This window comes from Prunus avium, chromosome 4 (genome assembly GCF_965620075.1).
Source record: "Prunus avium chromosome 4, drPruAviu1.hap1.1, whole genome shotgun sequence".
Lineage (NCBI taxonomy): Eukaryota > Viridiplantae > Streptophyta > Magnoliopsida > Rosales > Rosaceae > Prunus > Prunus avium.
This window is the reverse complement of record NC_142287.1, coordinates 24,464,814-24,480,401: the sequence shown is the minus strand read 5'-3', so window position 1 is coordinate 24,480,401 and position 15,588 is coordinate 24,464,814. Positions and strand designations below refer to the sequence as shown.

The 15,588-nt window shown below is 35.4% G+C and overlaps 1 protein-coding gene across 1 annotated transcript; it reads right to left on the bottom strand.

The window, feature by feature from the left end:
• Positions 1-7,830: 7,830 nt before the first annotated feature.
• DRP5A (Dynamin related protein 5A) lies at positions 7,831-13,326 on the bottom strand. The gene is made up of 8 exons (XM_021977808.2): positions 12,608-13,326; positions 11,617-11,808; positions 11,331-11,537; positions 10,721-11,149; positions 10,081-10,308; positions 9,795-9,990; positions 8,655-9,321; positions 7,831-8,145 (listed from the first exon to the last, which is right to left on the bottom strand). The coding sequence occupies exons 1-8, from the start codon at positions 12,983-12,985 to the stop codon at positions 7,959-7,961; spliced, it is 2,484 nt and encodes an 827-aa protein (XP_021833500.1). The 5' UTR covers positions 12,986-13,326; the 3' UTR covers positions 7,831-7,958.
• Between the last annotated feature and the right edge of the window lie 2,262 nt (positions 13,327-15,588).

Sequence of the window (15,588 nt, the reverse complement as noted above, 5' to 3'; positions counted from 1 at the left end):
TCTTATTTAGCCATTTGTCATTATAGATACGGAGATCAACGAGGAAGAAGAAGTTCGAATTCGAGACATCGTCAATTTTAATAAAAGAAATATTATCGGGCTTGAAGAAAAAAAAAACACAACTAGGGTTCTTTTTCTTTCTTTCTTTCTTTCTTTATTTTTGTTTGTTTGTTTGGGTTTTCACTTCCGTGTAAAAGGCACAACTTTAAGACTACATGCTCGCAACTTTTTTAGTTACCTGAGCATCTCATTTGTGAAGTTAAAAGTAAGATTCCAAGTTTCCAACTTATAAAAATATCCATAGATTATCTAGTTAATTAATCTTATAGTATGCCATTAACCCAAAGGTTATTAGTATTTTATGTAACTCTTGGTACATGAATCAGTTCGTTTCCACGATAAGGAGTAATGGTTATATTCTAATTTTCTTTATCCAATCCAGGTCTTACTATGTTGTTCCCTACCCACATTAACTTGTGGTTCTTATTTAGGTTTCAGTTAAAATATAGCAAATTAATCAAAGAAAAAAGAATCGAATTCTTCACACCGGGGTCGGGAGGGAAGAGCAACAGAAGTGGAGGGACCGAAAGTCCATTATATACAAATATTCAGCTCCCAAAAATATAATTATAATAATATTCATAATTACAATCATTGTTGTTTTGTTTGGAATGTGGACTAGTAGTAGTCTTTCCTTTTTGCCATTAATCTAACCGTTTAAACATTCAACTTATTAGCTTAACTTGTACGATTTTTTCTTAAGTATATACTAATAAATAAATAATTCAAAGAGTAGGACATGGGAAGGTTCAAGGGTTGTATGTGTCCGAAATTAGATATTCTATAATAAGAGACAAATACATTGAATAGGTACCCAAATTTTTTTAATTAGAGTAAGTTAATTATGGGTTTTAGAATTTTTCCTTTTGTATATGAAAAAGCCATAAAAAATTTCCTTATGTTCCCTTTTTTTAGTACAGACGATAGTCTAAACTACATGGGGTTTTCTCACACACTACTATGATGTCATGAGGGTTAAAACTTGAGACCACCAGTCAGCAAGTCAAGGCCCTTTTTCACTGGGTTAGAACCCCAATTAACTTGAAAGTTCAGGCACAATTTTATTTTATTTTATATTATAAATAAAGAAAATTGGAAGGTTCTTAGTGGCAAAATGATGGAGTTACTTGTCAAGTAGGTCATGAAGGGATGGTTGCCAATGAGCAAGTACCAGCAATGTGGATTGAGTGATCTTTCACTGTATAACAGGCAGGCACTCAAGTTATTATTGCATGACCATGGTTTTCTTTTTCTTTTTCTTCTTCTTCTTCTTCTTCTTCTTTTTTTAATGCCTTCATTTCATGGACTTTATACATCCCAATGTCAACAGGCTCATCAATGCAAAAGGGAATCTAAGGAAGAAAAGACAAAATAAAAAGAAGCTCATGTTGAAAATAGAAGGGAGATGGACCCCCTCATTACATGGGAGGAAGGGTACATGAACCCTATTCATTTAGATCAGGAGAGGATTTATCCTAAATCAAGAGAAAGATTAGAAGAATAATACTGAATTCATTAAAGAAAAAATACTTAAAGACCAGTAAAGATTTTTGTGTGTGTTTATTTTGCATCAAACAACAACGATATTCATTATAAAAAAACTTCAGCAATCCATCAAGGACGTGTACAAGACATGAATCTCAACACGACTGCAAAAGTTACAACCCGAAAAGAAAAAAACATAAAGACCACTAAAGATTATCCTCTATCAGGGCCGGCCCTTGGCCAGGGCAACCAGGGCCACCGCCCGGGGCCCACGATTGAGAAGGGCACAAAAAAAAATTATATTAGCTTATATATATGTATATGATCAGACAAAAATATATATTATGTATATGCAAAACAATGCAAAACAAAATTATAAGTGCTCATAAAAAAATAAAATAACTAAAAGTAATGGGTATGGCTACATTATATTGCCCATTTGCTTAACTGGTGTACAGATTACCTTATTTCCATTTTCAACATTTAAGTAAATGTCTTTGTCCTATTACTTTCATTTATTTTTATATTACTTCATTTACTTAAGTTTACAATGTAAATAAGGAAGTACCCCCCATTTGGATTCAAATAAAAATACTAGAAAATCAAATTCCCACCAAATCAAAATATGAAAAATCGGTTTTAGTGCAAAAAACGATTTATGCTAAAAATGATGGCTCATTAAGTCAATATATACTTCATACTAAAATCCCATAAAATCAAGTTTTCTTATTTGATGTGTAAGGAATAAAAGCCGCCAAAAATTATCTTGAGAAAATGATTATTCCGAGAAATCATTTTATACTTAGTCAATATTGCACCTCCGCTAAAAAAATTATGGGTCCACTAGTGGTGGCAGGCATAAGAATTCTCTCTCTCTCTCTCTCTCTCTCTCTCTCTCTCTCTCTCTCACCCAAAGCACGCATCTCCTCCTGGGTTTCTCTAAACAAGGATTTTCTTATCAGGCTTTTGGTTTTTGTCTCAAATGGTGAGGAAGGCTATTTCAATCGATTCTCATACTTGCAAATTGCAATACACTAGTTAATGAGTTTTGTCAAATTTGGTCGGTAATTATTTAGAATGGGTTATGGATAATTTGGTTTGATGGGGATTAGGTGTCTTGAGAGCTAGCTAGGCGGGTGGGTACTATTGGGCTTGTGGTAGATGGTGGTTGCTAGGTGGCTGGTGGTGTTTGGGTGGTGGCTTGTTTGGTGCGGCCTGGGAAGGAAGTGATGAAGTTTTTAATGTTTTTTTAATATTCTAAAATAATTTTTTAAAATTGTTAACATCCATGCTGGATTTACACTTAAGATGAGTTACATAAGTGCTTATAAGTTATTTTACAAAAAGATAAACTTGTCTTTTAAATTTTAAAGATCTGGTGAGTGGGAAAATAGGACAAAATGATGGAAATAGCAGCACTCAATTAATTATTTGATTAAAAAAATAATAATTTATGAATAAAGGGCACACTCTTAGAGTTTTGCCCTGGGCCTTCAATCACCCAGGGCCGGCCCTGTCCTCTATAATTAGGTATACACATAAAATCTTTTTTTTTTTACAAATACCTAATTTTACTTTGGTATACAAGTTAACAGTAGTTGTGAGCTTGCATTTTATTATCTAAGTTTTGTTTTCTTGTCAATTCTTCACAGACGTGCAAATGATTCTCAACCATTGATTACGACGTGATAAGTCTACTGTTAAACTCACATTAATAGACGACTAATAGCGCATTTTGATGACTAATAATCCTAACATTTGGTTTATTGTCTTGACCATACTTAACCTACTTATTCTAATTCACTATAAAAGTTCAACAAGTAGAGCTGTAAAGACTAAAGTAATGGGTTCAAGTGCTAATTAAGAAAGGAACACAAAAGATTAGTTTTCTTGTGGTCCTCCTCCCCACATTTTCACAGCAATAACTTTTCCATGATGTGGATTATGTGCTTAATCTACATTGTTGGAAACCCTAATATCACTATTCTAACTGCAAAGCATATAGGTTTAGAAAAATTTTACACAATAATTAATTCTTAATACATGCTTAGGTCGGCCGGCTAGACCGAGCGCATAAACTATGTGAATATTAGGTGGCATTTTTTTGGTACTTCTTATGCTGTGAAAGGTGACAACTTTTTTATTTATTTATTTATTTATTTATTTTGTTGAGGAATCATATAGGCTTGATTTTGCTGACTTTGCAGGGTCCGCCAACCCAACCTTGGCACACTTGTTACCTCTCACCGTCTCAGCCGGTCCATATTAATGTTAGGCACATGTTTTTTTTTTAATTTTAATAATTTACAAACCGGCCACTATTTTAATCCCAAATTTATTTTTTTTAAACCCTAAAAAACAATTTCAACTTTGCATGAGAGATGAGCCTGTGGGGATCTTGTGAGATGAGAGTGCATGAGACTGAGTTTAGACTGAGAATTTGTCGGCATTGGATTGGTTTGAATTGGAGACGGTCAAAGGGAATTAAATAATAGGTTGTTCTTGTACCATGCTTGATATTTATTTATTTATTTAAGCTTTTTTGTTTTATTTTTTTCCCCCAAAATTTTGACCTTAGCCTGTTGTTTTGCGGAAAATCTTGTTTTTCTACACTTTAATATGAAAATGATGCTTAAGAAATAATTTATCAACCCATCTACGGGGCAATCATCAACTCGAATCTTTTTTAGATATTTATGTAGGGGCGGAGCCACATACAAGCCTGCAATGGCAGTGGCCCCCCCAAGCTTCATGAAAAAGTTAATAACTCTTAAACACCTGTTGCTATATCAGTTGAAATATAAGGCTATAAAACCTTGAAACTACAATAATTGCCCCCTCAAAAACAAGCTACTAGCTCCGTCACTGTATTTATGTATTGTGTCTTCTATTTGCACCGATATTATCTTCAATTTAATTATCTTATAAAGAAAACGTAGTTTAAAAATATATTCTATTTAATATTCTCAATATTGGATGATCATTTATCCAATATATGACAATTGTATTTGATTTCTTCTTGAAAAACAAGCCAAAATTACATAACAAACTTTCTCATATTTTAACTTTAAAAAAAAAAAAATCAGGGTCCTTAAAATGATAAATAAATCTATAACATTAACCCTAGATTATTAAGTAATTCATATCTAACTAGTTTCAAGAAACAACCAAAGTATCATATTCTTTTTATATAAAAAAATATTTTATTAATATTTCCCACTGTAATTAGCCATTACAACCAAGTGGTGCATCTTTTTTTTTTTTTTTTTTTTTCTCCAATAACATGGATAAAAGGGTTTAGTTTAGGATTGGCCAAAAGGGTTTTGTGAGAAGGCAAAGCCACCTCCTATTATAGTCTAATAATTTCTTGAAAAAAGAGAGTAAATAAATATAATGAAAATTTAATATCTGATGTTATTATTTATTTTTTGAAGCACCAATATTAATATGACTAATATGAATATTATACTTGTAATTCCTTTTCATAGAATCAAGCGCGCAAAAGTTCTTTTGATATGTCGCAAAGATAGGTGAGGCAAGTCAACATGTCGACTATAAAAATAGAGAATATAGTAGTACAATTTAAGCAGGACCCAAACAAACCTCTTTCGGCTGGTTGCCTACTTGTTTGAAGTTATTACCAACATCACTAGTAAAAAGAAACTTTTTGTGGATTAATGTCGCTTGTTACGGCATTTGGTTCGATACGTTCAAATAAAGTTTAACGCGTTTGATTATTTTATTTGTAATTTAACAACATAACATAACAGATAATGTGACAAGATAACATTATTACTGTGTTCTTTTGACCAAAGATTTAAGAATATGAGTTTGAAAAAGAAAGCCATGGCATAATCAATTTGGTTGATTATAAAGGATGGATGGATACAAACAAGTTAGGCCGCAATGTAGAAACGGGAGAGGAGAATGAAGGGGATAGAAATGTGTTGAAGAAAGCACGTAGAAAGTGTCTTGGTGGGTGAGTGTTTTGGTTGGACTTGGAACATTTTTTCGTTGTTTAACAAGTGAGTGAGGGAAGGAAGACCTTGACTTGGGAATCTTTTATTCTTTAATTAAATCGAGGGAAAGAGAGAGATGTGTCGATATGCAAAGCATTGTTTTCTGAGTCAAAATTGCATGACCCACATCTGCTTCCTCACGTTGGTATTTTATTTGCGGCTAAATTGTAGTAATGGTCTTTCGATTTAGATCAAACTTTACTTTTCGTCTCTCATATTGCTAAATTGTTATGGTGGTACTTTAATTATGCCTCTACTTTCATAAATCGTCATTTCTGTCATCTTAATCAATTTTTTCGTTAAAAGAGTCATAATTTACCATTATTTTTGAAGTCCCCATGTTTATTACGTTTGGGAATGGGCAAAACTTCAGACCCTGTCCGTATCTCGTGGTGGGACTAAAATTTGTACATAGATTTATTTAACTGAAACTAAATTCTTTAACACTATGCAAGTGTAATTTAATCAACCTATTTCGTAAGAGAGATGAATTATTTCAGAAAATACAACTAGTCCTAGTTGGAAAGTAAGTAGGAATGGAAGAAGATTCACTCTCATATGAACCAAGTCAAAATTAGAACCAAAATGCTTTGAGATAACGTATTGATATTTTGCTGACCACAGCAAGTTGTATTGTCTTTTATATCTGCTAATAAGAATTTCAATCTGTCAAAAAAAGCTGCCCAATCAAACCCTATTATTTATCCCATTTATATAAAATATGATTATTTTTTTCTTGTCGTACAATTTGAGCAGATAAAATCTTATCTAATTGCGAATCTTAATTTATGATATTTAACATAACATATCAGACCATTTGACGAGAGATCGAATGAAAGGAACAAGAACTTCTATTTACTTTAACTATTCAATTTTTTATAATATGTAACATAACACATGAGATCGAATGAGTAATTTTTTCTTGTCACACAGTCTAAGTAATTAAATCTTATCTAATTGCGAATCTTAATTTATAATATATGAGACCATTTGACGAGACATCGAATGAAAGGAATAAGAACTTCCATTTACTTTTTTTTTGGGTAAATACCAAAAGGTGTCGCCACACCTAAAGAGTGGGATTAATCCCCGTTTGGGGTTTAGCTTGCCCCTAGCCACAAAGTGCTTCCAAAGGTTTCGAACCCTTGTCATTGAGGCACCAAGTAACTCGCTAGCTGAAGATGACAGTTTACACTTCCATTTATCCCATTAAATTTTTACACCACTTTTGCAGTGTTTTACTTTAACCATTCAATAAAACACAGCAAAATTGGTGTAAAAATTTAGTGGGATAAATTTTCACCTCAATAATGTTGGGATGTTGAGCAGCAATTACAACCTGCAATGAAGGTTGAGTTAGGAGGGGATGGTGAGCAGTAATTACAAGCTGCAATAATGTTGTTATAGTAAATTTAAAGTGAGAAGCAAATTTATCTTGTCGGATTAGGTCTCTGGAATTAGGGGCATTTGGGGATGGAACATGGAAAGGTTGGGCTGTGGGGACCACTCACATATCTTCATCCTGTGTCACTTCTCTGCTTCATAAAGAAAAGTTCCATTGAGTGCACATAGATTATTATTGCTGCTGCTGTCTACCCTTTACTTTTTCATGCTTTCTTCTTTTTTCTCTTATCAAAGGTCAAATTGTATAATAATTATGCCTAGTTTTTATTTATATATATATAGGAAGAAAAACCCAACCTCTGCTCCATAGACACATTTCAAAAAAAATTCGAACCACCAAACACCAATCTATGAATGATTGGGGGAGAAGAAAATGACTCTGCATGCGCCACAACAATTGTAAAATTATCATTACTACTTTGAAAAAGATTGAATTTTTTTTTTCTTCTTCCCACATAATTCATATGGGATAAAAGAAATCTATTATTCAAATAAGGATTGCATGCACCATAACAATTCAGCTCACAGAAATTAAAAACAAAAATTAGTATTAGGATTGAGATTATGTTTCAAAACTCATGAGATGAGAACCATAATTTTAGGTTTTGTAACTTTTGTATCAATACTGCGTGATCGTTAGTGGAGGCACACCAAATTATCTTAATTCTGATGTTAGATGTTTCCGTTATTGTAATGGTCATTTGTGGCTAGTGGCTTTTTTGGTTGAATTATAAATGCAATTCTAGAACTTCTATAAATAAAAAAAACCTTTTGTTCTCGTTTGTTTTTTAATTTATGCTCTGAAGACACTGAATAACTCTTTACACTTAGCCCAACACATTAATGGGGATGCAGAAAGAACTTCATCGCTCAATGAAAATTTAATAATAATGAAGAAAAAAAAAAGCGTAGTCTATATACACAAAATTAAAGAGTGTTACCATCTTACAGCTACAGCTAAATGAAAAACATGGCCTTACATTCGTACCATCAAAGTGCGCGGGCAACACTTTTAAACTCATTCAAACAAGATTGGAGTATCTTTTGACGCTTTTGAAGCGATTGCCGCTCATTCTGCAGTACATCGATGGCACCGGGTACGATGAACATGTCCATGAATCTCTCGTCATTCACGGCAAACAAATCCAAACCAATTGCCAGAACAAGCCGATCCCGACTGCATGAGACCAAAAAAAAAAAAATCAGAATTATGGTTATTATGGAGCTTGGGAGACAATATGATTTGATATCTAGCCAAATTGCATCTGGAATTAATTAAAAGAAAATGACTCAGTAGTGTTTGGAGTAGGGTTCTGAAGCATTTAAGTATTCGAATTCGAAGGCATTTTGAAGATTCTGTGTGAGAAAAAAGCTAAGTATGAACGACAGAAAGGAGACTAACTAAATGAAATAGGGAGCCAAGGACTTTGGTGAGATCAGAAAGTATAATTCAGACCTGTACGTGCAATTTTAAGAAAGTGTTCTTAAACTAGTTTCACATCCATCAAACTTTAAGACAACAAAAGTGAAACTAACAATTGACCGTAAGAAAAGTTGCAATAATAATTCTAAACTGTCTCATCACACCACAAAATGGTCCTTATGGCAAATGGGTGACACAGACTGTTTCTGAGCTTGTGAAGGTGTAAGTTAAGCTTAAAATCAGAACAGGATAAGGAAACTCACCAAGGGGTTAGGAATCCAGAATTCAAAGCCGATGCCACATTTCTCTCAACAAGAACTTCACGTATCCGTGCAAAATGCTGTGCAGCTGATGAACATATTTCTGTATAAGCCGAGCCTGATCTTAAAAGGCCATCAGCATTTCCAAAAAAAAAGGAACCACCATTTTGTGCACTTGTATTGTCAGGATTTCTGCTATTGCCTGTCATTCTTGACAGGCGCTTTCTTCCTCCCATGTCAATGCCATTTCCAAGATCCTTCTTTGCACCACCAGCACATGGCTGATCAGGGGATGGAGTCTCAGGCACAGTAATTTGGCTTTCTCGAAGAACATCTCTAGCCTCTGCACCTTTTCCTGGAGTTGTTTGCTGTGCATTCTTTTCTGGAGGTATATTCTCTTGATCTTTCATCGTGGCATCGGATAACTCAAGTAAAAATGAATTGACAGAAGACTGGTTGAATTTGAAAGAAGAGGATGCACTGGAGCCAAAACCTCCTTGACAGTCATTCTCGTAGCAAACCAATGAGTATGGACTTGTAACTGAATCAAGGTGGTGCCGAACGAGTTGCTTGCACTGTTTACCAAGATCCTTTATAAAGCGAGTGTATGCCTGCCTAAGAGCAGCATGAAAACCAATATATCCATCCATATTTCCTGATTTACTCCCACCTATACAGTGAACAAGCACCCCAAAGGTTTTATTATCAGAAAGAATTGAATACTATCAGCCCCATAAAAATATAGATATACATTGTTTTGATCATAAGTTGGAAAATACATAAAAAAGAAATCAGGGGGAAAAAGAAGCATGACGATTAAATTGTGTTATTGCAGGAAGCCTAAAATACAGTGAACATTCAAGTCCAAAAAAGATTAAATTTCTTAATCCACCGTGGTATCATTCTCCCAGCTGCTGATGCACATTTCAGTTTCTGAAAGGTAAAACATTTGAACTTACTAAAGTACCGTAAGCTAAAAGGGAAAGAGTGACCGTTTACAAACACACTCTTAACGTAGGAAAAGAAACTCTACTCAACCTATGCTGGCTCACAGCTCTTTGGGGTCAATATTAAACAGAAGAAAACTAACATGTAAAATGGGAGGGAAAAAAAAATGTTTGAATAGGATAGATAGCTTCTTACATTCTAACTCACGGTTGCGAGTTCGTTCTAGAGCAAGATCAAAGAGATTTCCCAAAACAAAAGCAAGCCGATCACAAGCAGTGTCAAGAAGAGGAGCAAGCCATGATCGGGCAGCAGCACGTGCAATCTCTGCAGCTGCCTCTGTTACTCCTCTACCCCCACCTCGGCTAGCATGGGCAAGTAGTATATTTGCCACCTGTCAGAAGGAAGATGTAAGAACTTGCCTCTCCACAAATCATAAAAATCAGAATTTACTGGCTCAATTGCTCTAGCAGTACATATTTACCTTCTCCCTGGACACTGGAGGGCATTGAATTGAATATGCAGCACAGTGAAATTCGTGCATCACCCTTTCAAATGCAGCTCCTCCATAAAGTCGAAGAGTAGCATTGGGAGGCATTATATCTGCTGTGACGCCAGGCCATCCCCCAATACTACTTTCTGACTGCTCCTCAAAAGTTGTTTTCCCCCATTGCTCAGGAGCAGGGTCTGCTGCTCCATCAATCAAAGTTGCCTTCGACATTTAAAAATACGAGGGAATTCAATCAAATTATACTTCTAAACTCCAAATATTTCAGAAGCTTAGAATGAAATAATATTATGGTAGAAAATGAATAAAAGTTGATGACATTTGTGAATTGAATGGGAGTACAGAATTTATTAAATTTCTCTCAGTTTTTTTGGTATGCAAATTATTTTTTTACCTGAAGACTTGTGGCATTCACATTAAAGAAGTAGCGTGCATTAGTGAATAGTTGGAAAAATTGTAAGAACTTGCATAAAATAAGCATTGTAGATTGCCACAAATATTATGGAAATAGAAACACAATTAAAAAATTTACGTAACAAGGGAAAACACGTTAACCAAACTTAAATTCAAGTAAAGAATATTATAAATTGAAAAACATTTCATAGAGATTGCTCACCACATGATTGCTTATAGAAGCTGCGTACAACATTGCAGATCTCCTAAGCTGAGAAACATCAGAGGTGGCCTGTATTTTTGAGTCCATCTTGTCTAGTTCAGAGGTGACATCACTGCATCGCTGCTCAAGCAAAGCAAGAGTTGCTGGTGCGGCTTCTTTATACCTTTTCTGAAGTTCAGATTCTAAATATTCTCTCAAACAGCTAAATCCAATATACGGTCTGAACTTTTCTTCATCAAAGCCTCCCTTAACACCCTCACGCAGATGACGGAGAACTTCAGAGTCTACTTGAGATATCTGCCTGCGGAATTCATCATTTGAAATTGTATTCCTATCCTTTGGCAGTGCAACAAAGAATGGGTGAGTGTTATCGCCAAGATAACCACTTGCACTCAAATAGCGGTCCACTTCCCACCGGTCACTAAACTCCTGCATATATTGAATTCTTATAATCAAAATGAATATTCAAACAACATAGAATCTACTTCAACAGAGCCAATTCACATTGCAACATGAAAAAAAGGCTTTTCACTCACATATTCCAATTTTCAGTAACATTATTAACCATCACATGAATGTGCTTATTAAAGATTCTAAACAACTATCATACCTTTAAACGATTATCAAACTTGGAGACCACAATAATTGTCCGTCTAAAAGTTGGATCAATATCCCGAATAGCATCCAACCACAAAGATGAACACCACTCTACACTACTCTGTTGAAGAAACAGGAGGATACGATGTGGAGGACTAGCCAGTGACTTCACCATAGAAAGAATTTCTTCAGGTGTTCTCTCAGGCTCTCCTTTCTTCGCCTGTGAACAATATTTCAAATCCTTAACACAAACCAAAATAGACACACATAAGTTGCAGTATTTGAAGCCTAAAACCCACCTTAAGAACAAAGCCTGGAGTATCTATAATGGTGAGGTTTGGGCAGTGTGCATATTCTGCTCTCATAACTATAGGCTTTGAAGAAACTGCACTTTTAGTTTTCTTCAAAAGTGTCTCAGTTCGGGACTTAATAATATCTGCAATGGCAGATGGCAAAACAACTGGGCTTCCATATTCTTCAGAATCCTCCTCCTGTTTCAAATACTCTTAAGATCAATGTGTTGTGTAATCAAACCATTTAGCACATGAAAAATCTAATTAAAGGAAGACCAAGGGCACTACAAAAAAGTTTAAACATCCCTAGAATAACCAGACTTCAAGGTTTTAGTTGCAATAGTAAGAAACTCGTAATATGTCAAGTGTTCCTTAGAAAAACACCGAGTTGAGTTTCCAATTTCCTTTGAAACCAACACATCAGATAATTCAAGACGCTTTTTTTTTCTTTTCCATTTTTCATTTCTCTCTGTTCTTTGCTAGCTTTACAACCGAAAAGAATAAAAAAGAACAAAACAAATTCATTCAGAAACCATCCTTCCTAGTGTTGGTGTTGATCAATTTACTAACTGAGAAAATTACATCCTAAAACTCAATCCCTAGACCATGTTAAACACTTTTTTTCTGTTTTGAAGTAATTGGGTTAGTATTCCATGTTCCTAATATCACAAGGACCATAAGAAAAATCAAATCTTCAACATAATTCATTTCCCCAATTATTCAGAAACAAAACAAAGTTCATTACACATACGCACACAATTCCACATGCACGCTTTTTTGTTGTTGTTGCTATATACTTCCAAATGTTCAAAACCTTATAAGTCCACACAAAACAAGTACACCTAAAACTCAAAGTATCATCATCATCATCACCATCAACATTACTCAGCAACCAAACAGAACCACTAAAAAAACCCTGAACGAATTATGAATACCCAAAAACAACAAAATGCAGAGCAATGAAAAAACCAAGAATGGATTAGAAAAGAACGAAGACCTGGAATCGGCAGCGTGGCTCGAGAGCGGTGGCGTCGTGGACCATTTGGAGAATGAGAGGTCTGCGAGTGCCCATCTCGACTTCGCGGACATTGAAGCGAAAGCCGAGGAGTGCTTCGAGGAGCGAGCTCTTGCCGTCCGATTGGCCTCCGAGGGCGACGATCTCCGGGATTGGGAGCTTCTCTCCGAAGGCCACCGTGGCCGCTTGGAGGCGATTGTAGGCCTCGAACCGGGACTTGGAGTTGGAGAGGGAGACCAACGAAGAAGACGACATGTCGTTTTCTGCTGTGGAACTTGGGTGGGGGTGCTTTCGAGAGTGAGATTTTCCCGATGGGGTTTTGGTCGGAGTGGTGAAGAAGGCGTTTGGGGTGGTGGACATTGCTGCACTGTGTGAGAGAGAGAGAGAGAGAGAGCGAGGGAAAAGTGGGGGTTGGGGGTTTTGAATTTGAATTTGAATTTTGAGGAATGAAGCCGAAGGTCGTTTATCAAGGCGCGGCGCGAGGACCCCAACGGCATGCCGTTGTTTGGTGGCTTGGGTTGGCTTCCGGGTCAAGAGATGGGCTGGATTTGGGCTTATATCTCTTGCTGCCCCAGTTAATCCTTCTTCTTCTTCTTTGTTTCTCTTTATTTGCCAAAGTTAGGAGGGACGGGTATTTTCACACACACACAAGGTGCCACATGGACTCAAATTTGAGATCACTTATCTACAAGTCAAGGCTTTTTTTCATTATGCTAGACCTCGTTGGCTTTTTTTTAAAATACAAAATATGAGAAGAAAAAAGCTCAACAACATCAACATAATTTAAGGAAAGCGTTAAATCCATGATTATAACAAAACAAGGAAAAGCTTCCCGGGTAAGAGGAATGTTGTAACGTTACTTCCAACACCAAGATCCATGACACATGCATGACTAGTATTTTCTGGGGGGAAGGAAAAAAGAAAAGAAAAGGAGACATGAGTGCTGGTAAAGTCACCTCAACAATGCCTTTTGAAGACCCCTGTTTTACTACGAATTGATGCCTTAATTCCCACTCCAAAAGTTCTAAGGGGTAATTGAGTAAAAGCTTACTGGTGTTTTTAGATTGTGAAAAAATATATTATTGGAAGAGTCACGGAAAAAGAAAAGAAAATTGTCACCATTGTTTGTGCTTGATTTTTTTTCTTCTTTAATTCAAGAGAAAGAAGAACGGGAGTCAAACATTTTTATCGTGGATGTAATATAAAGTATTCTAAAATTAGAAGTATGAGCTCCAACCATCCTTTGCAGCTTAGACAAATTAGGGAGAGCAAGAACAGATGCATTTCATATGTGATCGATTGAGGATGGTGACGATAGGAAACGCAACCCATTCTTGGGCATGCACACAACTCCACCCCTGCTCTTGTTTCCTCTATGTTTACAATAGAGTCCCCATGGTAATAACGTAGGTAAGAGAAGAACTAATGTACATATCTAAGCACTAACCAGTTAATAAGTTAATATGACCCTAGCCGCTCATTTGAGTCCACTACACAATATATCTCATAATTCGAACGTTTAATTCTTCAGGTCGTCAATCATAGAGAGATTATCCCTACAAAGTTGCAATAAAATCAAATTACATCTAGTTATCTAATTGTGGCCATATAAATAGACAAACACAAAAAAAAAATTATTTATAAAAGAAATGTGAATTTCCTATATTATCCTCATTTAATTAATAATTTCAATTCTTAATATTTGCATTAATTAAGGGCATTTTCTGGTATTTTAAATGTTTTATCATTCTCTGACTTTTGTTTTATATGTATAGAATATATACATGTATATTTTAAAAGGAAAGGCATGGTATGGTAAGTGAGTGCCAGTATCACATGCAAGTCTTGAACCAAAAAAAAAAAGTATCACATGCAAGTAGCCCAAAATAAAAACAAGTAATTGAGTCAATACGCGTGATCTCGGTTTGATTTGGTCAGAAAATCAGAGGGCAAGAGTGCACGAGAGTGGTCAACCCTTTTGATTTTCGACGGTCGTGATTTGTTTAATCATGTTGACAAAACACTAGATTGACCAACCAGAAGTGGACACTTCAACAACCATCTCTGTACCCCACCGAGATGAAATTAGTGGGTAACGTGGCCTACTTGTGATTGAACGGACTTTCTGCCGGAATACAAGATCCCCTACATGTGTGTCTACTGTGCACTCTCCCTGCGTCTCTTTTAGCAAGCCAAGAAATTAGGAATGTTTAATTATTTCATAGTTAACTAAATTTTGTTTTATTTTCCTACATTGTATGGTGGCTTAGACATTTGTATATTTTGATAAAGATTTATGCGGTGTGGTATCACAGTAGAAAAATGGGCAAAATTCTCCTCTCTCCTAAAGTGCACCTGAGTTCGATTTATGTAAGAGACAATCTTGAGGCAACCCAATATATTACTCCCCGCTCCCACTTCCTCGCGAGTAACAAGAAGAGAAAAAGAAAAAGAGCCATAGAGAATACCAATGGCACAACATATATACATGTATATATAGCTGTGTGTTTATGGCGTGACAATCTTATAATAATTATAGAAATCAGCTAAGTTTGTTCCTTTGGTTTATTCAGTTTGTGTTTATGGCGTTTCTTTTGCGTTTCGTTTATGGCGTTTCTTTTGTGGCGTTTCTTGCAAGTGTTTCTCTAATCATTAAACAACATAAAATTCTTTTAATCCTTTTTAAGATAATATAAATCCTTAGTTGACAATCTAATACACGGCACAGTCACACATATGTTTTTATAATAATACATTATATATAACTAACATATTTAATTAAAGCAATAAATCCCAATGTGGGGGGTGTCAATGACAATGAGACAGCGAATGGCGGGGAATTAGGAAATTGATCTCTTTGGTTAAGTACAATCTCATGTGCTTTAACCGAATCTAATGCACTAATCATTCAATAATGCGTAACACAATTACTTATCAAAGTATAAATATATATATTTTAAGAC

What these genes read in the sequence shown, in the direction of transcription:
- DRP5A (XM_021977808.2), bottom strand. Translation starts at nt 12,985, where the DNA reads ATGTCCACCACCCCAAACGCCTTCTTCACCACTCCGACCAAAACCCCA. An exon ending in CTCCAGTGTCCAGGGAGAAG is followed by an intron (nt 9,991 to 10,080) that starts GTAAATATGTAC and finishes TCCTTCTGACAG; the next exon opens with GTGGCAAATATACTACTTGC. An exon ending in TCGCAACCGTGAGTTAGAAT is followed by an intron (nt 9,322 to 9,794) that starts GTAAGAAGCTAT and finishes TTCACTGTATAG; the next exon opens with GTGGGAGTAAATCAGGAAAT.